Source organism: Mesoplodon densirostris, chromosome X, assembly GCF_025265405.1.
Source record: "Mesoplodon densirostris isolate mMesDen1 chromosome X, mMesDen1 primary haplotype, whole genome shotgun sequence".
In the NCBI taxonomy this organism is placed as follows: domain Eukaryota; kingdom Metazoa; phylum Chordata; class Mammalia; order Artiodactyla; family Ziphiidae; genus Mesoplodon; species Mesoplodon densirostris.
In genome coordinates, this window is record NC_082681.1 from 124,269,638 (window position 1) to 124,295,464 (window position 25,827).

A 25,827-nucleotide genomic window follows, 5' to 3' on the forward strand; every position below is an offset into this window, starting at 1 on the left:
TCTGAAAGTGCTTCCTCTTAAGTTCTTTGGTACCATTTGGTCATTTTGATAGTTATCAATCCATTAAGTAGGTACTTTAACGCATATGTATCAACAAAAATGCAACAAGAAGTACAAATGTTTAGAAAACCACAATTGAAGAATATATTTTATTTTTGACCTCACGGAAAACAGAATTCTAAAATTTTACTTGTGTTTCTGTGACAAAGATGTCTGTACTGACTACAAGAACATTTCTAACTAGATTTAAAGAAACGTTACATAAAACATCCCTTTTTGATTATTAGAATAACTGTCCTATGTACTTTTTCTTAAGTAGAAGAGGCAAGTTTCAACTTGAAAAAAGGATAATTTTGAATTTCATAAATTCATACTCTTTTGTGCCTTCTGATTCAGCGAGTGTCAGCATCTAGAATTTAATGTCAGTTGCAGAATGTTAAGGATTATTCTTTTATTTCAGCTAATTTTCTTCCTGCAGCATTTTCTCTATCTCCTTATCCCAGTTTTCATCTCGTTTCTCTGATTCTGTCACCACTTCGTATTCTTGAAGTTCCTGTTGTAGTTCCTTCTCCCAATCTGCAGAATCCTCTAAAAGAAACAAATGAGAAAAAAAAAAAAGATTCTGAATTTTTAATGCCAGTCTTAACAATGCAGTCCACTATAATTACCTGTGTAAGTCCTACCACGGAAATATTTACCGTGTCAGGCTTCAGCACTGTGTGCGCTCAGAAAAATTGAACAGATTTTTAACTAATGTGATTAGAAAGATAAACTTATTAAATGTAGAAGCAAAGGTATCAGATGTTGTCAGTAAATTTTGCATGTTATTTTTCTTTACCTAGGCCTCTGATTTTCCTTCTATTTAAATGGATAATTGATAATTAATATTTGGTCGCAAATTAATTTTTACCACTACCAATGATGATGATGGTAGCAAAAACAGCTAACATTTCTCGAGCACTCACTCAGCCAGGCCTAGGGCTAAGTGCTCTCTATATATCACTCTTTTCATCCTTAGAACAATACGTGGACCACAGATACAGTTATACACATTTGACAGATGGGGAAATGGAGGCTTATAGGTTAAGTGACTTGCCCAAGGTCACACAGCTTGACAGTGACAGACATATGGATGGAACCACATCTGCAGGGCTCCATAGTCTGTGCTAAGTGGTCTCCCACAAGTGGCAAAAGACACCAGGACCTGAAGTCAGGCAGTCTCTCGCCAAAGCCTGGCCCCCCATGTGGGCTCTACCTGAGCTCTCACACTGGTGAGATTTAGAGCTGCAACTTGACTCTCAATATACGGGTGTATGCAAATACATATAGGATAAGGCATCTGCTATGTAGTGTTATAAAACAGCCAGAAAACAAACCAGCTATTTAAAAAGTAAAAGCTAAAATTCATTTTCATCTTTTAAAAATAAACCTTAAACTTAGTACCTATAGAGAAAAGAAAAACCAAATGTTTTCAATTTTTTATAGCAGTGACCATGTTGCGTAGCAAAACACCGATTTCACGAATATTAGGTGCTTACTGGGTGCTAAGCTCTACTTTAGGTGCTGTAGGGGATAAAAAGACAAGGTGTACCTGCCCTTGAGGAACTTACACTTTAGCTGGGGGGCCAAGACAACTAATATGTGAAAGAATGTTAAGTGGTCCAAATTATAACTAGGGCAGGGATTCAAAGAAAGAATAGCTTGCCCGGAATGGCCAGCCAGTGCCACGTGAATCCTGACCAGGCTTCCTTCCAGTCTCCGTGGGCTCTCTGCTACTAGTCGTCACCAGCAAGGGAAGCAGGGCACAGTCTGCTCGAGCTACTGCCTGCTGCACGTGGGGCGCATGCCCGCCTTCCTTCCGCAGTGGCCAGCAGCCATCGTATCAGAAAATAGATGGGGTACAAGGGGTCTGGGGGGAGCGAGCCCAGATTTTCACTTCCGCACTCGCTTCTCTTTCCCCCACCAGCCACTTCCCCCAGCAGTTCTCTCCTGCAGACTCCCCCTGCAGTGTGCAGTGTGCACGTGGGCAGGCGGTTCACCTCTAGGAGGTCAGCTTTCTCACCAGTGCTTTCTGCACAACTGTGGGAACAGCTGGCTTCCGCGATGGTGAGTCTCTGAAGGCTTCACGAATGATGATTAACCCAAGCCTTTGCTTGTCATCTAGTAGAAAGCCAGTAATTTGTCCTGATGTGCCAAAGAACGCAGTCCCATCACTTGTACTTTTTTTCTAAATGACCTTAGTTTTTAAGCTAATTTGGTTTTTTAAAGGCAGCCTACTCCTTCCCAGAAGCGATGTGCTAGTGGTACACAGCAGCTGGGAAAAGAGGCTTCTACCTACAGTATAAACCCCAGCAGGACGCAGCTTTGAAAGCAGAAGGCCGGAGGGCAGCATCTCCACGTAAAGGGGTGCGCTTGCTTTCTTGCCCGCTCCTGGCCATGTGTTCTCAGGGCTGAGATGCCTTGGAAGACTCACTTAACCTCTCTGGGTCTGTTTCTCCTTTCTATGCCTCTGTGCTTAGAAGGGCAGAGGGACAGGAGATGAGGTCATGTGTGCTAGAATCCACCTTCTAGTGGGGAACAGATACAGTTTTGATGCAAAAGTTACGACACGGTTTTGGGTATCTGCTCCAGAATAACAATTTTCTACGGTCAGCTTCGGCACTGGGGACAAGAACGGTGATGTCGTTGGCTTTGTACCTTCCAGCGTGACTGTCTCCTCCTCTTTTTTGTCCAGCACCAGCTGCTCCATTTCCTTCCTCAGGTCCTCCTGATCTAAGTTACAGGAATCGAAGGCGTCACTGACAAACTCAGAAACACCTGGGCTGGTAGAAATCTCCTCTTCATCCTGAAATGCAACAAATGAGCTCGGGAAATGGTTTTTGAAGCGACATATAGAGACTAGAGCTCGTGCTTATGGTCATCTCACAATTTAACGCAGCCTCATTTTCATTCCCTTCCTCTGCTAGTCAGATGGCCGCTGCTCTCCATCTCCTAACCTGCACGCTGGCTCGGTAACCACATGAGCTGCCACCTGAATCTCTACGCTCATTCCTGGTCTGCATCACTCCAATCATTCTGTCCCATGCCCGACGAGCACATCTTGAACTACTGATGCCAGGCAATCGTCTCATGTCTCAGCTGTAGGTCCTTAACTCTTCAAGTACCGGACCCCTCTTCTTCAGAACAGATAAGACCCATATTCATAAGTAGTTTTGAAAATGGTCTCTGAGATAGTCAACACAGAGTTACTTCATTTCCAGACATCAACTACTAGGTATAATGGAAAACTGTATTACCTCTTGAGTTTTAAGTTGAGATTTGATTACAACAGGTGGCGTTTTGGGCCGTACTGCCTCTAAGAAGTGAGAATAAAAGAGACAAGAATTGCTTGATTCAATTCTGAATACATATTATAATAACAACTAAATTATCCACAAGCATGATCATACTAAGTAATTTACAGAAATTAGCTTTTAATATTATGCTTTCCGTTTTTCTGCAGTAAGTACTACCCAGATGAAACCATCTCAGCCTCTTACTTTTGGGGATCTTTTTAATATATATCATCATATTCAATACCCCTTATGTAAGAATTCCAGCAGGAAATAAATTTTGACTTCAGTGTTAGCAAAATGCATTGAAGAATAGTTCTGCTCTTTCTTGTAGGATAATGAGAATGAAGTTATTTATCAAGTTTTCCTTTTCTCACAAGGTAAAACGTAACGCTCAGGCACAGTGGCTCCTCTTCCTCACAGGCTGCATCTTCTATCTTCTCAACCTTACCACAGATGGGCTTTACTGAATCCTGTCTTAAGCCCATCTTGATACATGGGCAGTACTGGGTAAAATGGCATTTTCCAATAAAAGTAATAAAGAAGGAATACTAAAGAATGAGAGACAACTGGGATTCATATTAACATCTACATGCAAAATGCCAAATGGTACTGTGTAGAGCAGATTCATTACATTCCTCTGACCCTAAATGCAGTGTCAGGTACCTTCCTAGTGGTCCGTACAACCTGTGCCTTAGGACACATTGTTTTGTGTAATCATGTAAAATTCCATGAACGGATAAGTCTCCAGTTATAACGGGTACCTATACACAGCAGGTGTTCATTAAACGTTAAAAATGTGACACAAAATACATATCTTAATCGCTATTATAGGTATTAAATCACTGCCGATATTATAAACCACTTTCCCCAAAAACCAGGGGTAAAAATGTCAGAATAAGGAAGAGTCACGTGTGTAACTGACGGGTGTCTAGCTCCAGGCTGGATATCTTAGCTCTGTTCTACAGACTGGAGTACTGGGGAAATGAGCAGGCTGAACGGAAGACTGAGAAATGAAGAAGAGCAGGGAACTGAGTCAGCGGAGAACAGAAGGTATAAAAAGGGCAAATAAAGAGATGGGAAGACGACTGGTGACGGAGGGAGGAATAAAAAGGAAGAAATAAAAAACCCGAAGAACGAGAGAAAGACAGCAAAGTAAAAGAAAGCTGGGGGAGGACGGTGAGCAGGGTCAGAGAGAGGGCAACAAGGGAAGAATGAGCATTTTCTCTGGAAAGAAAAGAACTTTCCGTAAGATGACGATGATATTTCTGGTATACACACGATGACAAGCTCATGAGAATCTCTAAATGAAGAATATTTTTAAAGTAACTCTTTTGTTTTATTCCCGCACAGTGACGTCTTCTCTGAACATACCTGTCAGTGGCAACTCGTCCTCTCTGCCGTGGCCCTTCTCCTCCTTCCCGGTAGCCTGCTGCTGGGCCGCCAGAGCCGTGAGCTGGGCTGACTGCTTAATCAGGGAGACGCGGTAAAAGTAGTTCCTCCAAAACACTTCTTCCTTCACACTTTCAAAGACAAACAACAACGCATTTGAGAAGGCATGCGTAAAGTGTGGGCAGGGTTTAGCTGTTGCAGTGGAGATGGGAACAGATGACTTTTAGGGACATTTTCAAATCTGAATGAGGCTCAAACGAAATTCTCATTGGCTTTTGAATTGAAAGCTGAATAACAGGATAAAGAGAATAGCTGTCTTCTCCATAGCAGCAAAAGACAAGTTTATAGAACACTAATGAAACCTCAGTGTTTCTTGGTATTTTAATACCAACACTGCCCTCAGCAGAGGAAAACAGGGTACTGCAGTAGCCCTCGCTCGCTGCGACTGGAGAAAAGCCCACTCGCAGCAACGAACACCCAATACAGCCAAAAATAAATAAATAAATAAATAAATTTATTAAAAAAAAAAAAAAAAAAAAAGAATCCGCCTGCCAATGCAAGGGACGTGGGTTCGAGCCCTGGTCCTGGAAGATCCCACATGCCGTGGAGCAACTAAGCCCACGAGCCACAACTACTGAGCCCGTGTGCCACAACTACTGAAGCCTGTGCCTAGAGACCGTGCTCTGCAACAAGAGAAGCCACCACAATGAGAAGCCTGCACACCGCAAGGAAGAGTAGCCCCCACTCGCCACAACTAGAGAAAGCCCGTACGCAGCAACGAAGACCCAATACAGCCAAAAATAAATTAATTAATTTTTTAAAAAAAAGAAAAAAATGTCCCAAATGATAAAGGTTGTACTTCTGTATGTCAGGAAGGAAAAGTCCAGAAGTCTTATATTTGTATGTGTTGGCTCATTTTTGTTTTGTTTTAATATGGAAATTTCAACAAAACAAAAGTAGAGAGGCTAGAACAGTGAAACCTCATGTACCTGTAACCTAACTTCAACACTTACCAGCATTCTGCCAACCACGTTTCAAAATCTATGCCCCTCTCCCCTGCATAAATGCTTTTCTTTGGGTGGGGTTGGAATATTTTAAGGCAATGCCAGGCATCATGTCCTTTCATCCATAAATACTTCAGTAAATATTCCTAACAGATAAAGACTCATAAAAAATAACCCTGATTTCTAAATCTTCCCTAACAGAATAAGCAGTAGGAAACTGGAATTATACTACTCAATGGGCAGTTTTCGTAGCTGGTGACAAAACAAAAATACTATTGGCCAAATATCAATTCTCCAAAGCTTAAAAGAAATCTAAAATTACTGTCAGCAGCGAGAGGGAGTGCAGAATTGGCAATAACCAAAACTACATGCCTGCCATGAGCACCCCAGGCCACACGTCTGAGCACCTCAGGGCCTCTGAACAGTCCTGAGAAGCCGGCAGAGAGCCCAACGTGTGGCTTGGGGTGATTCGAATGGTTTTCGAGTTGCGGGAGTGCATCTGACCCCAGAGCTTTGCCACTCTTCTCTTAAAGGCAGCCCGTGGGGGCAGGAGGCACCAGGTGGCTCTGAAGGCTGGTGCCGAGGTCCCAAGGAGCGGTGAGACAGCCAGGGACTGAACTCCCGCACAGCAGAGACCGGGAGCCCAGGGCTCTGCACTCAGGGACAGTCGGTACAGCTGAGAACAGGGGCACATGGCTGTACTGAAGCCGCAGGGCTCAGGCTCTCCCGGTTGTTTGGTCTACAGCCAGGCTGGAGGCCGAGGAGTCCTCTGGGGGAAGCCACCCAGCCCAGGGCTACTGAGCCACCCTGCCCAAATGGCCCTGGGGAGCACACAGTCCCAAAGGATGGGTAAGAAAAGCCTGCAGCATGAACCACAGAGCCCAAATCCAAGATGCAGGGAAAGAGCATAGCGAAAAGAGTATCTCAAGAAAGCCAGACATCGTGTCCTCAGAGAACAGTAAGATACTGCATCATACAACAAGAAGAGAGAGTCATAAAACAGGAACAGTCACGGAACACCAAAGACTGCTGACTTTAAAAATGGGGCAGATTCAAAAGAAGGCACTGGAATTAGAAAAGGTGAGGAAGAACCCATGGTGGCAGAGGGGAAGGGAGGTGGCCTCTGCTAATGGCCATGTCACAGAAGTCAGGATGCATGTGCTGGAGCTTAATGGACAAGCAGAGATCTGCAGAGGGAAGAAGCCTCGGGTGGGAAGCAGAACAAGACTGCTGCTGCCAGAGAGCAGAGGCTGAGTGGAGAAAAGGCAGCAGCCAGGTCCTGATGGGCCTCGGGAAACCTTAATTTTATTCAGGAGGGCATGGGCACTTCTGCTGTTTTTATAGGAAAATTCGTTCTACCTTCTAACTGGGGATAAAAGAGCACATATCATCTGGACCCCAAAATTCCCGAAAAGTCCACCCTGAGTTTTGATTCTATGGCACCCTATGTGCGGGGTGGGGTTGGGAGGGTGCTGCTGAAGGGCTGCAGAGCCCCTTTTCACAAAGAGCGTCTGAGAGCATCCTGGCCCCCATCCCATGCTTCTTCTCCGATACCCGGTACATGACCAGGGCCATACATGCCACTCCGGCTCAAGAGCCCACTGCTTACAGTTTAGGAACAAGGGCAAATCTCATCCTGCTCAGGAGCTCGTCCTCTTGGAGCATGACCAGGGCGACAGGGTACATCTGATCAAAGTCAAAGTTAAACTGCACGCCGGCTGGAGGGTCACGAAGGAAGTTCCTCTTGTCCTTTCAAAAAAAGAGGAAAAACATGGGGAAAACCATAGACTGCAATTAATAAGTAATAACACATCAGTGATCTGACACACTGAATTCTCCTACATGCTTCAGCCACAAAGTACACTGAGCTGTCATTAACCTGCCTGCCTTAGAGAGAGTGGAGAATGACCAATCCTTTCATATATTCTTTAACAGTTTCAACTGGAGAGAGCATCATGGGAGGCCTACAGCCAGGCTGGAGGCTGAGGAGTCCTCTGGGGGAAGCCACCCGGCCCACGGCTACTGAGCCGCCCTGCCCAAACGGCCCTTTGGGCAGGGTGGCAAGTGTTCAGCCAAGGTTCGGCAAGGGAACCAACAATGAGACTTTCCCCTGCCTGGCCATGATCTGCGGAGAAGTGGCACTGGGTCTTTCTCAGTGAGCACTGCATTCCCAGGGCATTTATTGCCAATCAGACAAGAAAAAGAAATGAAAGGAATCCAAATTGGAAAGGAAGAAGTAAAACTGTCATTGTTGGCAGATGACATGATACTATACATAGAAAATCCTAAAGATGCCACCAAAAAACTACTAGAGCTCATCGATGAATCTGGTAATGTTGCAGGATACAAAATTAATATACAGAAATCTGTTGCATTTCTATACACTAACAATGAAACATCAGAAGGAGAAATTAAGAAAACAATCCCATTTACCACCACATCAAAATGAAATAAATACCTAGGAACAAATCTAATAACTAAGGAGGTAAAAGACCTGTACTCGGAAAACTATAAGACAATGATGAAAGAAACTGAAAATGACACAGATGGAAAGATACACCATGTTCATGGATTAGAAGAATTAATATTGTTAAAATAACCATACTACCCAAGGCAATCTACAGATTTAATGCAATCCCTATCAAAATACCAATGGCATTTTCTGCACAACTAGAACAAATAATTCTAAAATTTGTACAAAAGACCCTAAATAGCCAAAGCAATCTTGAGAAAGAAGAACAGAGCTGGCTCATGCTCCCTGACTTTAGACTATATTACAAAGCTACAGTCATCAAAATAGTATGGTACTGGTACAAAAACAGACATATAGATCAATGGAACAGAACAGAGAACCCAGAAATAAACCCACGCACTTATGGTCAATTAATCTATGACAAAGGAGGCAAGAATATACAATGGGAAAAGACAGTCTCTTCAATAAATGGTGCCGGGGGGACTTCCCTGGTGGCGCAGTGGTTAAGAATCCGCCTGCCGGGCCTCCCTGGTGGCGCAGTGGTTGAGAGTCCGCCTGCCGATGCAGGGGACACGGGTTCGTGCCCCGATCCCGGAGGATCCCACATGCCGCGGAGCGGCTGGGCCCGCGAGCCATGGCCGCGGGGCCTGTGTGTCTGGAGCCTGTGCTCCGCAACGGGAGAGGCCACAGCAGTGAGAGGCCCGCGTACAGCAAAAAAAAAAAAAAAAAAAAAAAAAAAAAAAAAAAAAAAAAAAAAAAAAAAAAAAAAAAAAGAATCCGCCTGCCAATGCAGGGGACATGGGTTCGAGCCCTGGCCCGGGAAGATCCCACATTCCATGGAGCAACTAAGCCCGTGTGCCCCAACTACTGAGCCTGAGCTCTAGAGCCCACGAGCCACAACTACTGAGCCTGTGTGCCGCAACTGCTGAGGCCCGCGTGCCTAGAGCCCGTGCTCCGCAACAAAAAGAAGCCACCGCAATGAGAGGCTCGTGCACCGCAACGAAGACTGGCCCCTGCTCACCACAACTAGAGGGAGCCCGCGCACAGCAATGAAGACCCAATGCAGCCAAAAATCAATCAATCAATCAATCAATGGTGCTAGGAAAAATGGACAGCTACGTGTAAAAGAATGAAATTAGAAAATTTTCTCATACCATATACAACAATAAACTCAAAATGGATTAAAGACCTAAATGAAAGACCATTAAACCCTAAAACTCCTAGAAGAGAACACAGGCAGAACAGTCTTTGACATAAACCGTAGCAATATTTTTCGATCTGTCTCCTAAGGCAAAGGAAACAGAAGCAAAAATAAACAAATGGGACCTAATTAAACTTAAAATCTTTTGCACAGCAAAGAAAACCATTCACAAAATGAAAAGACAACCTACTGAATGGGAGAAAATATTTTCAATATATTAAAAAATGGGCAGCAGACCTGAATAGACATTTTTCCAAAGAAGACATAGAGATGGCCAACAGGCACATGAAAAGATGCTCATTATCGCTAATCATCAGAGAAATGCAAATCAAAATCACAATGAGATATCAACTCACACCTGTCAGAATAGCTTTCATCAAAATGACCACAAATAACGTTGGAAAGGATATGGAAAAAAAGGAACCCTCGTACACTGTTGGGAATGTAAATTGGTGCAGTCACTGTGGAAAACAGTATGGAGGTTTCTCAAAAAACTAAAAATAGAGCTACTATTTTTGGCCGTGTTGGGTCTTCGTTGCTGCAGGCGGGCTTTCTCTAGTTGCGGTGAGCGGGGGCTACTCTTCGTTGCAGCGCATGGGCTTCTCCTTATGGTGGCTTCTCTTGTTGCGGAGCATGGGCTCTAGGCACCCAGGCTCAGTAGTTGTGGCTCACGGGCTCCAGAGCGCAGACTCAGTAGTTGTGGTGCACAGGCTTAGTTGCTCCACGGCATGTGGGATCTTCCCGGACCTGGGCTCAAACCTGTGTCCCCTGCATTGGCAGGTGGATTCTTAACCACTGTGCCACCAGGGAAGTCCCAAGTGAATTATTCTTCATGCTGCTGCACTCAGGCTTAGGTTAAGATACCTTAAACTAAGGGTTAGCGAATTCACAATCCATTAAGAGGTCCAGTCAACACAGTAACAAAATAAAATGCGTCAAACAAACATTTTATCATTAATATATTAAAACTGGAGTCTCATTAAAAAGAAATCCAGGAATTCCCTGGCGGTCCAGTGGTTAGGACTCGGTGCTTTCACTGCTGGGGCCTGAGTTCAATCCCTGGTTGGGGAACTAAGATCCCACAAGCTGTGCAGTGTGGCCAAAAGAAAAAAAAGAAAGAAATCCAACCCAAGACTGTGTTAGAGAAAACATCCCCATCACAGAAGACCCTCGTATGGCCCATGACTGCATGGTCAGTACATAATGTGGACATTCTGAGTGGGCAGCACTGTGAATCTCCAGTGCACCAGTGCCTACTATGCCCAACCCGGAAGAGCTCTGACAGAGTCCATGTTTCTCTTGGACCAGTTCTCTTCAGTTAGTCAAGAAGTAAACAAAATGAAAGATCCAAGGGCAAACAAAGCTTTCCTGGATTAGGCAAATTTCCTAGGGAATGAGGATGGTTTTGAACTCCTCTGAGATGGAGCAGGACTCGCACTGATTAACATATAAAGGAATGTCTCCAAACCACCCCCTTTCCCACAGACTGAGCATAATCAAGGCAAAAGGCTGTTGTTTTGGACCAAACAATTAAGACTGATTGTTGCTATTCGATTTCTCTTTTTTTCTTAAACACCTTCTTTGTTTGTAAATATGATACACATCCATTTTTTGAAAATTCAGAACATCAAAGAAAAACATAGTCAAAAATCCCAACACCCACAGACAACCGTAGTAAGATATTTCCTCAAACACCCTCCCGGATGCGTGTCTCTCTGCAAACATGCACGTGTCTGTGTGAATACAACTTGATGTAAATAGGAAGATACTTGCAGCCTGTGGATCATCTGTTTTTCCTTTCCACTCAGAGTCGTGAACATCTTTCCATCTCCAATGTAGCTATGTCTACCCTGAATGAGCCATAATTTACTTAACCAGGCCCACTTCAGTAGTCATTTAGATTGGTTCTAATCTTTCATTATAGAGAACGGTGCAAGTAACATCACTTTACAGTTTTTATTCCCTTCGAAAGTGATCTTTTTAGAGTTAATTCCTGGAAGTGGGATTTCTAATCCGAGAGTATGATTATTTTGACACAGATTGCCCAAACTCTCCTCCAGAAGATGGTAGCAGTTTATATTGCTACTAATAGCGTCAGTTTCATCTCATTTTGCTCATATTGGATTTTAACAATATTTTTGGTTTCTGATCATTCCTACATTAATAAGGCAAGAACAATTCTGAGCCTAAATGGATTTTATTTTATTATTATTATTTTTTGGCTGCACCACACAGCTTGTGGGATCTTAGTTCCCCGACCAGGGATCAAACCCGGGCCCTCGGCAGTGAAAGCGTGGAGTCCTAACCACTGGACCGCCAGGGAATTCCCCCTCAATGGATTTTAGTTATTTTGCCTTCCAAAATAAACATTTCAAAGCCTGAAGTTGTCCCAATCATGTTTCACCTGGGTTTCTACACCGGCCTCCTAATGGGCACCTGTCTCCAGTCCCATTTCTTCCGCCCCAAGAAAAACATATTTTACCTATGACTACAATCCTTCAATGACTCCTTGCTGCCTTTAAGATAAAACCTAAACTTATCAGAATGGCATGACAAGGTCCTCATGACCTCTGCCTATCTACTTCTTCACCTGCATCCTACAGCCCAGTCAGACACAAATGCTCGCGATACCCCCTACCTTAATGCCAAAACTGGCCTCACGTCCCCCAAACATCCACACACTCTCCTAAGACTCAACTCAGCTCCAGTGCCGTCACTTCTGGGAAGCTTCCTTGGGACCATCCTTTTCCCGCTCCACAATACATGAAATGTTCCTCTCGCTGCACGTCCTTAGCGTCCTGTATTACATTCCTCATTCCAGGGAATAATCCTGTATGTGCGTTCATCGAGCAGCTCTCTAGCAAGCCTACGGGCTCCTGCAGGGTGGATCTCATTTATCTCAAGTCCTAGGAGAAGGCTTGGCCTACAGTAGTTACTAAATTCGGTCTGCTGAATTGAGTTCTCACAAGTCTCTAATGACAAATGTGCTATCAACTTCTTTTCATGTATTACGTGGCCCTATGTGGCCCTCCAATATAAAAAGCTTAAAGGGTTACTCTGCTATACACTCTGAAGTGTCCCAAACTAGTGCCTGGTAAGTTAGAGAATGTCAGGCAACTCCGGCAGAGACCGCTAACCGTCTCCCAGTATCCACTTCTACCTTCCTTTCTTTCAGGATCACAACTCTGAGTTCCAGCTGGGCATGTGGCCACACAGCCAGAGACCAGATTTCCAGGCTCCCTGGAGTACAGGGGTGGCTGTGTGTCTAAGCTGCCAAAGGGGTGTGTGCCTGAGTGATAAGTGCAGTTTGCGGGTCTCGTCCTTCAGGTGGTCTGGTACAGCCACCTCTTTCCCAGTTCCCACAGGCTGGAACACAGTCATGCACACCACGTCCTAGGGGCTGCTTGGGAGTAAGACAAGAAGAACTTAGGTCTCTAAGTGACTTCGCTGGGCAAAGCACACCTACTGAGACCACCTACCTCTGGACTGACTGTGAAGGGGAAGGAGGGAGGGAGGGAGAGAAACTCACAGCTCATTTAACCTACTGTGTTTTCAGATCTATTACAGCAATTGAATCTATTCCTTAACACATTCAGCAGCCACCATAAAGGATGGATTGAAGACTGTTTCAAAGCCTCTGGGTCATGCCAAAATCTCAGAAGCTCTCTTGTAGGCGTGCCTGGGTGCAATGTTTATTGCATCATTTATTCAGCAGATGTTCATTTGGCACCTGCTGTGCACCGGGCTCCACGCCACCTGCTCAGCAGGGCACAGCACAGATGGAGTCCCTGCCTTCACAGCACTTACATTCCAGCTGGGGGCGGTGGAGCAGGGAGAGACACAAGGGTTTAGACTGCCAGGGCTCCGCGCTGCTGTAACTGGGCGTGTAGGGCTGAAAGCGTGCTGACAGAAGGCCTCTAGGAGATGTCATCTGAGCTGAGATCTTGTGGAATGGTGCAGGGTAAGGTTCCAGGAAGAAGGGACAGCAAGCTCAAGGTACTAAAGCAGGACAAAGCTGGATCTAGTTGTACATCAGAAAGCAACAGTGGCTGGAGTGCTGGCAATCAGGCCAGTGGGGCACGAGGGAGCAGTGTGCAAAGCCAGGGGCCTTAGAAGCCAGCGGACGGAGTTTAGATCTTAGTCTACGAGAGATGAGACGCCACTAAAAGGGTCTGTGTAGGAGAGTGACACGAAGTGTGTTCACCATAAATGGACCCCTCTGGCTGCTGAGATGCACTTGTACTGGAAAGGGGCAAGGATGGGACAACAGTCGGGATGGGATGCCTTGGGCAGAAGACGATAGCACCAGGACCATGGTGATAGCAGTGAAGTGGACTAGAGCTATGCTCTGAACACAGCACTGTCAGGATGGGGGCGGGGGGAGGCAGGACTCAAGAAAGACTCCTCTAGAAAAAATTGGTGGATAACTGGAGTCTTTTATTCTGAGATGTAGAAGATGAGGAGAGGGACAGGTATGGGGGACAGAGGAGTTATGGGGACTTGGTTGGTATCTGACATTTACCCTCAAATGACACCGAATCTCACCGTCAAAATTTCCTTCTGGGGATAAATAATCGGTGTGTGATGTCAGTGTCAAGTTTGGCTGTAACATGGTAAACAAAATACATGGTGTCCACAATGAACCTGGAATTGGATGCTTAGGCCTTTAAGGGTTTACTAATGGGAAGAAGAAAACCTTAAAGTGCCCTGGGGCACTGGAAGGGAGGAAAAGCCCAGCTCTACATTTGTTTGTTTTCTAGACCAAGGTTCCATTTCTGACTTCGGTTAAAAAAAAAAAAAAAAAAAAAAAGAGTGGGTTAAAAATAAAGCTTGAAAACCACTGATATAGTAAAAAGCCTTATTCACTGCGTCCCATGCCAGGTAGGGTGCTGAATGCTGAGGACAGAGATCAAAGTCAGCCTCTGCTGAGAGTTCACAGCCCAGTGGAGACACAGATAAGAACTGAGGGTCAGGGACTTCCCTGGCGGTCCAGTGGTTAAGACTCCACACTCCCAATGCAGGGGGTGTGGGTTTGATCCCTGGTCAGGAAACTAAGATCCCACATGCCGGACGTCCACGAAAAAAAGAAAAGTGAGGGTCATATCTGAGAGTCTCGGTCCCCACACCTGTACAGTGGTGGTAAAAGCCCCTACCCACCTCACAGGCAAACCACGAGGCTCAAAAGAGATAATGTGTGAGAAAGTGTTTCCTGAAACTGTCAGGTGCTACACGATTGTTAGGTGGTATCACTCCGTTCCCTCTGAAGTCCTGAGAGAACATTTTGTGGCGCAGCATATGGAATTTTCTTTCTTTCAATTTCAGTTTCAGACAAATACATATAGTAGTTAAAGAGAAAATTTAGAATACAATCATTTCATTCAGAAGAATTAGAATGCTATCCAGAAACTTCATGATTGCACATCTCAAAAGACTGTCTTAATAACATAAAAGAATCCTTTTCAGGCTGAAAGAATTATTTTGTGTAATAGGCTAGACTTTTCCAATAAGAGAAAACTACCTAAGAAAAAAGCAAATTTGAAGTCAGTGAAAAAAAATGATGAAAGTTGATGTGTACATTCCTAACATCTCAAAATATTTTTAAAATTGTATAAAAGAAAAACATTCTGCTAAGGATAAAGTCATGATAGGAAGGAAGTATTTCTATACAGGGTATCACAAGATACTTACAGCTGATAGGGCCAAGATTTGTTGTTGAATTGTTTCTTCATCATTACTATCAACCCATGGTGGTACTGCTGCTTCTACAAGGTTTTTAATGGCAAAGAAGAAAAGAGAAAAACAGGTTACAAGGGTAAAACTGCGATCTGTGGATTGAAAGAATGAGAAAGCTTCCACATAACCATTTTAGCAATTTATTAATAAGTTCCAAATATGAACACTCATCACAATCTTCAGACCTAATGTATGAATCTTAGGCATGTATGCATTTGATTTAAAAATTCCTTAAATTATACAGTGAAAAAATTGGACAACACCTTGACCAGGTGACCAAAATCAACATCACTAACGAGGGAGAGATGGCCATAGTGGGCCTCCAGATGCAATATACTGAGAAGGACACATCATCTATGTAGTATTCTGGCCAAAAACGAATAATATGAATCTAATCATGAGGAAATATCAGACAGAGCCCAAATGAGAAATGGTCTATTTAAAAAAAGGAGGGGGGAGTATTCTTCAAAAAATGAAGAATGGCTGTGAAAGTGTTCCAGATTATAGGAGGCTAAGAGACATGACAAAAAGTGCAGTACTGTACCCAGGACTGGATGCTGTACTGAGGGGGAAAATGTATAAAGGACATTGCTGGGTCAAGTGACAAAATTAGACTATGAATATTATATCAATGTTAAATTTCCTAAAGCTGGTAACTGTACCATTGGTGATTATGTAAGAGAATATCCCTACTTCTTAGGAAATGCACACTGAATGGAATGGAAAAAAAAGACACAGAGTGAGACAGAGAACGTAAATGATAAGGCAAAGGGACTATAACAATCTAGGTGGAGGGTATACGGGTGTTCTCTGTACTACTTTTATTGTAATTTTTCTGTACATGGAAATTATTTCCAAATAAAAAGCCTTTTTAAAAAGTTACTGTACTTGATTCATGACAAAAGGTGATAAGGAGGTTGCAAGATAAGGGCTTAGGAACTGAGAAAAGGGTTGTCACGTGTGAAAGCAAATGAAGAAAGGGAAGGGCAAATTGGAGGCAGCAAACAAAAGGGCTGGGATCAAATCCTCCATTAAGTCTTCAGAAGCAAAAAGCTGGGGATGCAAAGACAACTACGACCCAGCCTGCATCATCTGGGGCTCACAAGAAAGAGATGATTACAACTCAGCAGGATTACAATGCCAGACGACAAACAGCAACCACCTGGAGAGGCGAGTCCCATGGAATTCTGTGTGTGTGTGTGTGTGTGCGTGTGTGTGCGCGCGCACGCGTGTCTGAGCAGCTCTACTGTCTGAGCCGAGGGTATGGCTAAGGCTGTGGAGCTGGGTGGTCAGCACAGAAGACAGCAAATGCAGAGGGTCCTCATATTTTTGCAGAAATAGTGCCTTTTACTATTATTCTTCAAAAGTCAAATGGAAGACACATCCTATCGGGTACCAACTGATAGAAAAGTTATCTGCATGCATGGATGGATGGATGGATGGACGGACACATGGACAGGCATCTGGTTCATTCTTTGGCTCATCCTAAACAAGCAAATGGTGGCAATTATAATCCAAATTCTGTTAATTATAAGGTAAAATTAACATATTCTCATACTTTCTAAAAAGTTAGGGTAAAGCCCCTTCAAAACTTTTTTCTTACACTGTTGAACATTTTGGTCTCCATTTTCAGTCTATTCACCTTGGGCAGCCTCTGCTCGTGCCACTTACCCTAGAATAATGAGGTCCTCCCAAGGCCCAAGCTACTGGTATGGAGGAGACACCCCCCATCTCCCTGTTCCTCTAAGATGGTTCTTTTTAGGGTGACCAATAACCTCCTGCTTGTCCAATCCCATGGATATTTCTTAGTTCTTTTCTCCCTAGGCCAGTTCCCTTATCTGGAAAATGGAAATAATAGGAAGTACTTCAGAGAATTACTGTGACCGTTAAGGGAAGTGATGCACGTGCCTTTCCTCACGATCACTGTAAATGGAACTCACCTGACCTTGCTCTCCTTGAAATTCTTCCCTCTCTGTGCTTTCATGGCTTCTCTCTCCTAGCTGTTCTCTCTCTCAAGTAAGTGGGCACTAGTTTTAACGGCAGATGTGTTTCATCACTTAGTAGCTGAGCAACCTTCAGCAAATTACTTAACCTTGCTGATCCTTCCTTTTATTAAAGAGATGTTGTATATAAAGTGCCCAGCAGGCTCTCAGAAACTGCCGACTCCTTCCATTCTACCCCGTCCCCTCAACACTGCAGGTCTCTACTCAGCACCGTTCACGCTTGACATGCTCTTCACTGAGGGGCTCACCTACTCTCATGGTTTTTACATGACTTGACTAACAATCTGCATCAGCAGACAGAATTCTCCTCCATGCTTCAAACAGGACTAAACTGCTGCTGAACCCCGTTCCACTGATTTAAAGCAGTGCTGACCAACAGAACCTTCTGCAGTGATGGGAATGCTCTATATCTGCACTGTCCAACATGGGAGCCACTGGCCCTGTGTCGTGATCAGGCACTTAAAATGTGGCTAGTGCGACTGAGGAATGGATTTTCCCGATATGCCACCTTTGTTCCCTTCCTTGACTTTGTACATGTTCCTCTCACCAGATGTCTAATAAGCACCTCAAGCAATTCCATTCCTGGGTATATATCTGAAAAAACCAAAAGCACTAATTCAAAAAGATACATGCACCCTTATATTCACTGCAGTGCTATTTACAATAGCCAAGACATGGAAGCAACCTAAATGTCCATCAATAGATGAATGGATAAAGAAGATGTGGTGTATATATATATATACTCATCTATGTGTATGTACACGCACACACATACACAGGAATACTACTCAGCCATTAAAAATGAAATTTTGCATTTGCAGCAACATGGATGGACTTAGAGGGCATTATGCTAAGTGAAATAAGTCAGACAGAGAAAGACAAATACTGTATATCACTTATATGTGGAATCTAAAAAATACAACAAGCTAGTGAATATAACAAAAAAGAAGCAAACTCACAGATAGAGAGAACAAGCTAGTGGTTACCAGTGGAGGGGGGAGGGGCAATATAGGAGAAGGGGGTAAAAAAAGGGTTATTATGGGATTATACAAAATCAAGTGTGTGAAACTTTTGAAAACTGTAAAACACTAAATAATTTAAAGAATCTTTCACTCAATTAAAAAAAAAAGTGAACCTGCCTCCAAATCTTTCACCCCCACTCCTTCCACAGTTCCCATCTCAGAGGCACCAACGAGCTCCTATACCAAGTCTCTGAGCCAGGGTCAACTTTACTGCTTCCCACGAAGCACTAAGTTATGCTAACCTGTATAGTAGTTTATTTGTCCCAAAGAGCTACTTCCCACTTTTGAGTACTTAGGAGCAACAATGCCTGATGGGAAATCACCACAGGACTAACTAGTTCTGTTTGAATCTGTGGTACTGCTCAAACCAACTTAAGTATTTTACACTACTTTTGCCAGATTCAAAGACATGAGGCCGGTTTTGTGTCTGCACACCACCAAACAGTAAAAGCAGGCATTTTGAGATCTTGCAACTGCAAACATTTAAATAAGCATTTGTCAGTAAAGAAATGTATTGAGTAAGTTCCCAAACTCTCCGTGACATTTCACGGCCCTCCGTCACTTCCCTGGAAAGCTCTTTCGTTTTTTCTTCTGAACAGAATGGGAAGGGAGCCAACATTTGCTAAGTGCCTATTAGGTGTACATCAGACACTGTGCTGGACCTGTGATAAAATAAGAAATAAAAGCTCACTCTCTCTGTCAGAGCCAGCTCTCCAGAAGGGCTACCTCACCCACCATCATAGCCGCCAGGAACTATTTCCTTCCTTCCTTTAAACCCTGAAGGTTTATAGGTTTGTCCCCACTGGTCTTTGTGCTACCTGAAAGATGGAGGCGTAACTTAGACATTTTTGTATTCTCAGAGCCTTAGCGGGGTGTCTAGCACATAACCGGTGTTCAGTAAAATTTGGCAGGCGAGTAGGTCATGTATAAGCCTATACCATACCTGATTTTTTGGTATGCTGCTCCTCAACAAATTTTTTCTGTTCCTTCTGAAAATCTCCTATAATTGTCTGTTAAAAAATACATACAGTTATATTACTTTTAAAAGCTTATTATTGGATAAGAATTACGTTCAAGACTTGTAAAGTCTATTTGAGATATTTTATTCATTTTCTTCAAATAAAGAGACTAAAAAAGTGATCCTTCTTCCCCTCCCCAATAAGAGGGGATCTTCGACATTCCCGAACTCTAAGTGTTCAGCTGCCTTTATGACAGATGATCTTTTCAAATGCAAAAATAAAATGAGTTAAAAACGGAATTTTTGTTTTATTCCATAAAACAATAAAAGACAGGTCAAATCTCATTCTAACAAATAGTACACACAACGAAAATGTCTAAATAATAAGCTATCTAAAGTTTAACTGATGACCTCCTTAGTTCAAATAGTTACCAACATAAATGAAATTCCCTAGGTCTGTACCCCACCACTGCAAACAATGAACTAACTCACCCCTTAGAGTCTTAAAAGGGTTGTTCCTATTGGTCTAGGACTTTTAAAACTTACCCAAATGATACAAAGGCATAAATGTATTCTGAAATGGTTATAGTTGAAAATTAGACTCACAATATGAAAAGCTTAGTATTACCCAAAAGTATCAATGTATTTTAGAATATATTAAAACAAAAACAAAGGTTATTTAAATCAGGTAACTTATAGCTACTTATTATACAAAAAAGAGAGAAAAAACCCCAAGAATATGATATTTATCAGAATATGATACCCTACTTGGGTTAATAAAGTTCGTAAGAAGAAGTTCGTAATGCTGCTAATGAATTTCATAAACTTCTATTTCCAAAAGATATTTAAATGTACCTTATCAATGATGTCATCTATCTTTCCTTCTTCTACTGATTTCTTTATTGTTTGTGCTGTTTCAGCAACTGATTCAGTTATCTTTTTTGTAGCAGCAGTTGCAAAGTTAAACAGATAGTCTGTAAAGAATAATAAAAAAGAGTCTATGCTCCATTCAAGTACAGTGGTTATTGTATTTGTGATTTCTCCCTTAATAAGTGCTTGTAAGACTCTTAAACCGTAGGGCATGTTCCTTGTTAATGAGGACTTGAAACAATGAGAGAGAAGCACTGACAGTACTCCACTTTCTCAGTGGACAGGCCATCCATACTGGGCCTTTAATTCATTGCTTTCAAAGACTGTTAGCATACTCCCCAGTTCACTCCAGTAGCTGTTTCACAGTCTCTAGTTCTAACTTATCTCAGCAAGTAATCTCCCCGCCTACTTTACAATAAGATCAAGGCTACTTTTTACTTTCTTTCCTTCCTAGACCCTAAGTATCCCAGCTTTATTTTCTCCTTCCCTCTTGATCCAAAAAGAAGGAAAAAAGCCCCTCCTCTCCTAGATGAACTCATCCCATGATAAATCTGGGGGATTTTTTAATAAATAGAAATCTTGGCAAGCCCTAATATAAATCTCTTCACTACTAATAATGAGTAAATATATAGAACGAAATTCAAACCGGAACACACGAACTTCACAAGACAAAACAAAAACACAAAATTAACTTTTCTAAAGACCTGAAAAGACATTTGTATCAAGGCTCTTTTTGCACTATGATATGAAGGTGTATTTCTAGACAAACATTATTTCAAAGTCCACATTCTACAGAATCTGGGCTGCAGGAAGCGACCTCAGGCAGGTCGTAGTGGGGGATGCTCCGGGCAACTGGCCTTCAAATCTCATCGCACAGAAAATGCTCTGTAAGTTAGGGCAGGCTTGCCTCTGCTACTTGCCCGTGCTGAGGGGGCAGGTGGGCTGACTCACAACACTCAGGCAGGGAGAAGACCCCGCTAAGAACGGCCCAGGGAGCCTGGCACCCCTGGTTAAATAGGTGGTGCCACAGAAAATCAGGAGATTCGTACCGCTGCCTGGGAGCAGAAGTACTATCTCCTGATCCGAAGGACCATCTCTACCACTTACCACCTCCTTTAACATTAAACAGTCTCCTTTCTCCCACTGCGTCTGAGGGCGGTCATCTGTTCCTGGTATCAACACCCACTGTGACTATCTCAGGAAGCTCCTTGTCTCTGGGCTCATTCCTGCCATCCTCCTCCTCCTATTCTACACTCGTAGGACCACAAGAAATTCTCGAGTATCTCCAAGGAGGCCCCAAATATGTTATTCCTTGGTTTGAAACACTTTTATCGGCCCTCCCTTTTCCTGGCTAACTCTACGCATGCTGTGGGCCTCCGCTTACACATCACTTCTCAAGAAATGGTCCCTGGCTCCTTGGGCAGCATAGGTGTCCCTAAGAGGTGCTCCCTCACTACCTGTGGTGCCAGATCAACAACATCTATGACACTCTATCCATTACTTGGTGAATGTGTCCTCTTAGCTAGACTGAAGACCCATCCTAAGCCCCACTGGGGCAGGGACCAAGGCTGTCCGATTCACCAGTGTATCCCCAGAGAGTGACCAGTAAGTACTCGCTAAATGCATGAATGGGGAGTGACATAAATGCTGAGCTTTAGGGAGATCCCTGATTTCCCTTTGGTTGTGACTAGCCTATTTACCCAGAGTGGTATGATAAAATGGGTAGACAGCCACACTACTTCCTAAAAATATCCTCTGCAGATAGACAAACCCAAACTTCTAAAAGAGCAGGGTTCCCTGTAAGATTTTCTCAGGAATACCTTTTGAACTAGATTCGTCTTTTTTTTTTCCCTTGGCTGCACCACATGGCTTGTGGGATCTTAGTTCCCCAACCAGGGATCGAACCCAGGCCCCCTGCAGTGGAAGTGCTGAGTCCTGACCACTGGACAGCCAGGGAAGTCCTGAGAAAGCACAGTTCTTGCCCTCAAGGGATGTCCATTTCTCAACAAACAAACCAACAAAAAAGGATTCAAAGACAAGAGGGGCAAGATTATTCATTAAACTGAGGCACCCCAGAAGGGAGGGATGTCTCCCAAGAGTAATTAGAAATTCCGAGGGCTTCCCTGGTGGCGCAGTGGTTGAGAGGCCGCCTGCCGATGCAGGGGACACGGATTCGTGCCCCGGTCCGGGAAGATCCCACATGACGCGGAGCGCTGGGCCCGTGAGCCATGGCCACTGAGCCTGCGCGTCCGGAGCCTGTGCTCCGCAATGGGAGAGGCCACAACGGTGAGAGGCCCGCGTACCATTAAAAAAAAAAAAAGAAACACTGTGTTTTCCAAATGTTTCTTTTTTTTTAAATTAATTTATTTTTACTATTTATTTATTTATTTTTGGCTGTGTTGGATCTTCGTTGCTGCGTGCAGGCTTTCTCTAGTTGTGGCGAGCGGGGGCTACTCTTCGTTGCGGTGCGTGGGGCTTTTCATTGTGGAGCACGGGCTCTAGGTGCACCAGCTTCAGAAGTTGCGTCTCGTGGGTTCTAGAGTACAGGCTCAGAAGTTGTGGCGCAGGGGCTCCGCGGCATGTGGGATCTTCCCGGACCAGGGATCGAACCCGTGTCCCCTGCATTGGCAGGGGGATTCTTAACCACTGGACCACCAGGGAAGTCCCTTCATGTAGATTTTTAAAAGGCCAAAGAAATGAATCTACTCAGTGGGAATCAGGCACAGAGATGTTTAACTTCAGTTTTCAAAACAGAGATGGGTCTTTTTAAAGAATATACCTCTTAGGATCACTATGTAGAAATAAAAAGTATTTAATCATCTCTTGTCTTTTTGAGGGGTTGTGTACAAACTAGGACCTTTACATGTTTTTAAAATCAAATTTCGGAGCCAAAAGAGCTCTAGTTTCTTTGGAAACTTTGCATTCACAGTGCGTGTGTGGGTGGGGAAGTACTTCCATCTAACCTTAGCTTACCCAACCTCAAGAGAGTCTGGGGAGGGGGACTTCACTGGTGGTCCTAGTGGCTAAGACTCCGCACTCGCAGTGCAGGGGACCCCGGTTCAATCCCTGGTCAGGGAACTAGATCCCGCGCTGTAACTAATCCCGCATGCCGCAACTAAAGATCCTGCATGCTGCAACTAAGACCCGGTGCAGCCAAATAAATAAATAAATATTTTTTAAAAAGAGAGAGAAAGAGAGTCTGGTGAGGAAAGAAAGGGATGGCAGCGTTAAGCTCCAAAGTAGACATCCATATCGAAAACATTAAAAAAATATTCGGGGGTCTTTATTACAAAATATAAACATGAGATTTCAATAAAGCCCTAAGTTTTAAGAAGCCACTTTTGATACTCTTCTGAAGATAAACGAAAATGATTCTCCATGTTCTGTGAAATCAAGGAAACAATCATACCCAGCTTTTCCTAAGGTGGTCCCACTTTTATTTATCCCTGCTACCTAACACAGCTTCTCTGCTCTAGTCAACTTCGTCTCCTTACATCTCTCGAATATTCCAAACTCGTTTCTCCCAATTTTCCACACAGGAAATAGTTGTTCCCTCTGGTGATTTCATTGCATAGCACTTAGTTTTATTTCTCTTGTACACAGTTTGGAGGCTTGGGGCTTAGATTGTGTACTGCCATGATTTGAGATTATGCCGGTTCTCCCTGCCTCTCCACCCCACAGTAAACTTTTTGAACGTTAGAGCCTTTCTTACTCAAGTATGTGTTTCTCCATTCTCAGGCTCCAGCCTGTCCTATGCTCTTGCCTTGTAGTATGTTGAAGTAAATTCTTTAAAATTGCTTTCCAAATTTAATCTCTCACCTGTAGTGTTGTCTGCTTTAGGGCCACCTTCTTAAAGACGTTTTCTTTGACTATTTAAGCCTGCCAAGATCTCTCCAGGAGCAGAATTACTACAGCATGTGTTTATTCTGCATGCCTATTATGTATACCCTCCTCCCGAACTAGACCGTAAGCTGGGAAAGAGCATGGGCTTTGAAATTAGACAGCCCCAGGTTCAAATTTCACTTCTACCATTTACTATCAGCATAACTTTGGGCCGCTAACTCTGCGCTCGTCCTCCCAACTCACTGGGTTGTTTAAAGAGATGAATCGTTCACAAAACATCTAGTGCTGAAACTTGCAACACAGACAATAACTGACAACTACTTTCCCGCCTTAAGGAAAAAGATCCCAATGCACCTAAAAGGACATGAGCCTGCCTGCCATAGGCCTTAATAACTCTTCCTCAATTTACTTGGGACGACATATTCTGACCTAAGGGCAAAAAGGCACTCGAGCTCCTCAACGTCCCCTGTCCTCTGGGCGGGAGGCGGTGGAGGTGAAAGTTGGTGAGTTGAACAAAACAGATTCCTCGTCAAACCTAAAGACGAGGAGCCCCACTGCTTTACTGCGGCCCTGCTCCCAATGTTGACACACTCTGCAAAGAGTGACATGTCACTAGGAACTTCAGGCACAGGATTTGACCGCTAGATGAGGCTTCGGCCTTGCCCAGATCCTCACCAACCTCTCCGGTCCCCAGAGGACCGACCGACAGACACACCTTCCTCTCCCCACCCCACACCCCCGACCATTGGTGGCCCACGCCCAGGGGCGGCAGGAGGTGGGATGCGGGCGCTCTCCGAAACTCTGTGGTCCCGGAGGCCGGGGGAGACTCACTGCCGAGGCCTTTGGCCTGGTGAAGGAGTTCCTGGTCCCCGGCTTGTTGTAGCTCCCCCTCCGCGGACTCCGCCACCGCCTCGGAGCGCTGCTCGGGTGGAGCGTCTCCCTCGGGCTGTCCGTCTCCCTGATACTGCCGGCCACCCGCCGCCGGCTGCTCCAAGCCAAACCAACTGCTCAAACCCCGGAACATCCCGCCCGCGGGGCCGCCACCGCGGTCGGGGTCACCGGAGACCCTAGCGGGTGCCGCTTACTCCCGATTCCACAAGACGCGCCTCCCAGGGCGATATTCGGAAGTGCGACCTCAGAGCAGCCAGTCTATGTGTCGCCCCGCCTCCACTGTCACTCAGCCGGCGGCCGCGCTAGCGTCACTTCCGAACAAAGGCCCCGCCCTCCCCGCTGACTGTTAATTTCGTAACCCGATTAGGCGCTTGGAAACCGGACAAAGGGCTTTCCCCACGTAGCCCAGCCCCGCTTCCTTTTCTCCTCCCCCGGCTTTGTGGGTTCCTGATCTAGTGGAGTGCACCGCGTATTTGTCATTCTAAGCAGCTCGGCTGGTGGTTTAGCCTCACCTTTTCTGGTTCAGCTGGGTCGGCCCCGCGGACATGGATGTCTTTAATCTCCTTCTGAGTCCACATCAAAACTAGCCCAGGCCCTCTGTGTCCACCTACCAATTTACAGGGAATACAGGGAACGGGGGAAACTATTAAAGGACACCACGGGATGCAGGGAGCAGAATCTAGGCTGTGAGAGACCACAGGCTGACGACCTTGTTTCTTCAAATAAATTGCGAGGAAGGGGGAAAGGGGAACCTATAGATTAAAAACGACCTAAAAAACAACCCATGGCAACTTGCGGATTTTCTTTAGATCCTCAAACAAACACAGTGGGGAAATTTTTTTGACGTTTATAAGAATTGGAAATTTGGGGACTGGATAGTTCATGAGATTAAGAAATTGTTAAGTTTAAAAATTTTTAGTTGTGCTAGATAAACATAAAATTTACCATCTTAATTTTTTTTTTTTTTTTTTTTTTTTTTTTTTTTGCGGTACGCGGTCCTCCCACTGTTGTGGCCTCTCCCGTTGCGGAGCACAGGCTCCGGACGCGCAAGCTGAGCGGCCATGGCTCACGGGCCCAGCGGCTCCACGGCATGTGGGATCGGGGC

At 44.4% G+C, this 25,827-nt stretch overlaps 1 protein-coding gene across 1 annotated transcript; it reads right to left on the reverse strand.

The window, feature by feature from the left end:
- Positions 1-114: 114 nt before the first annotated feature.
- On the reverse strand, positions 115-24,986 carry SYAP1 (synapse associated protein 1). Its single transcript, XM_060087120.1, has 9 exons — positions 24,663-24,986; positions 19,974-20,092; positions 19,104-19,170; positions 15,091-15,164; positions 7,338-7,477; positions 4,707-4,855; positions 3,297-3,355; positions 2,698-2,845; positions 115-588 (listed from the first exon to the last, which is right to left on the reverse strand). Exons 1-9 carry the CDS (start codon positions 24,853-24,855, stop codon positions 461-463), a joined length of 1,077 nt encoding a protein of 358 aa, XP_059943103.1. The 5' UTR covers positions 24,856-24,986; the 3' UTR covers positions 115-460.
- Between the last annotated feature and the right edge of the window lie 841 nt (positions 24,987-25,827).

Excerpts from the sequence above, each read along its gene's own strand:
- SYAP1 (XM_060087120.1), bottom strand. The coding sequence starts at position 24,855 with ATGTTCCGGGGTTTGAGCAGTTGGTTTGGCTTGGAGCAGCCGGCGGCG. Across the intron at positions 3,356-4,706 it reads GGACGAGTTGCCACTGACAG|AGGCAGTACGGCCCAAAACG; the intron begins GTATGTTCAGAG and ends CTCACTTCTTAG. Across the intron at positions 2,846-3,296 it reads CTCAACTTAAAACTCAAGAG|GATGAAGAGGAGATTTCTAC; the intron begins GTAATACAGTTT and ends GTTGCATTTCAG.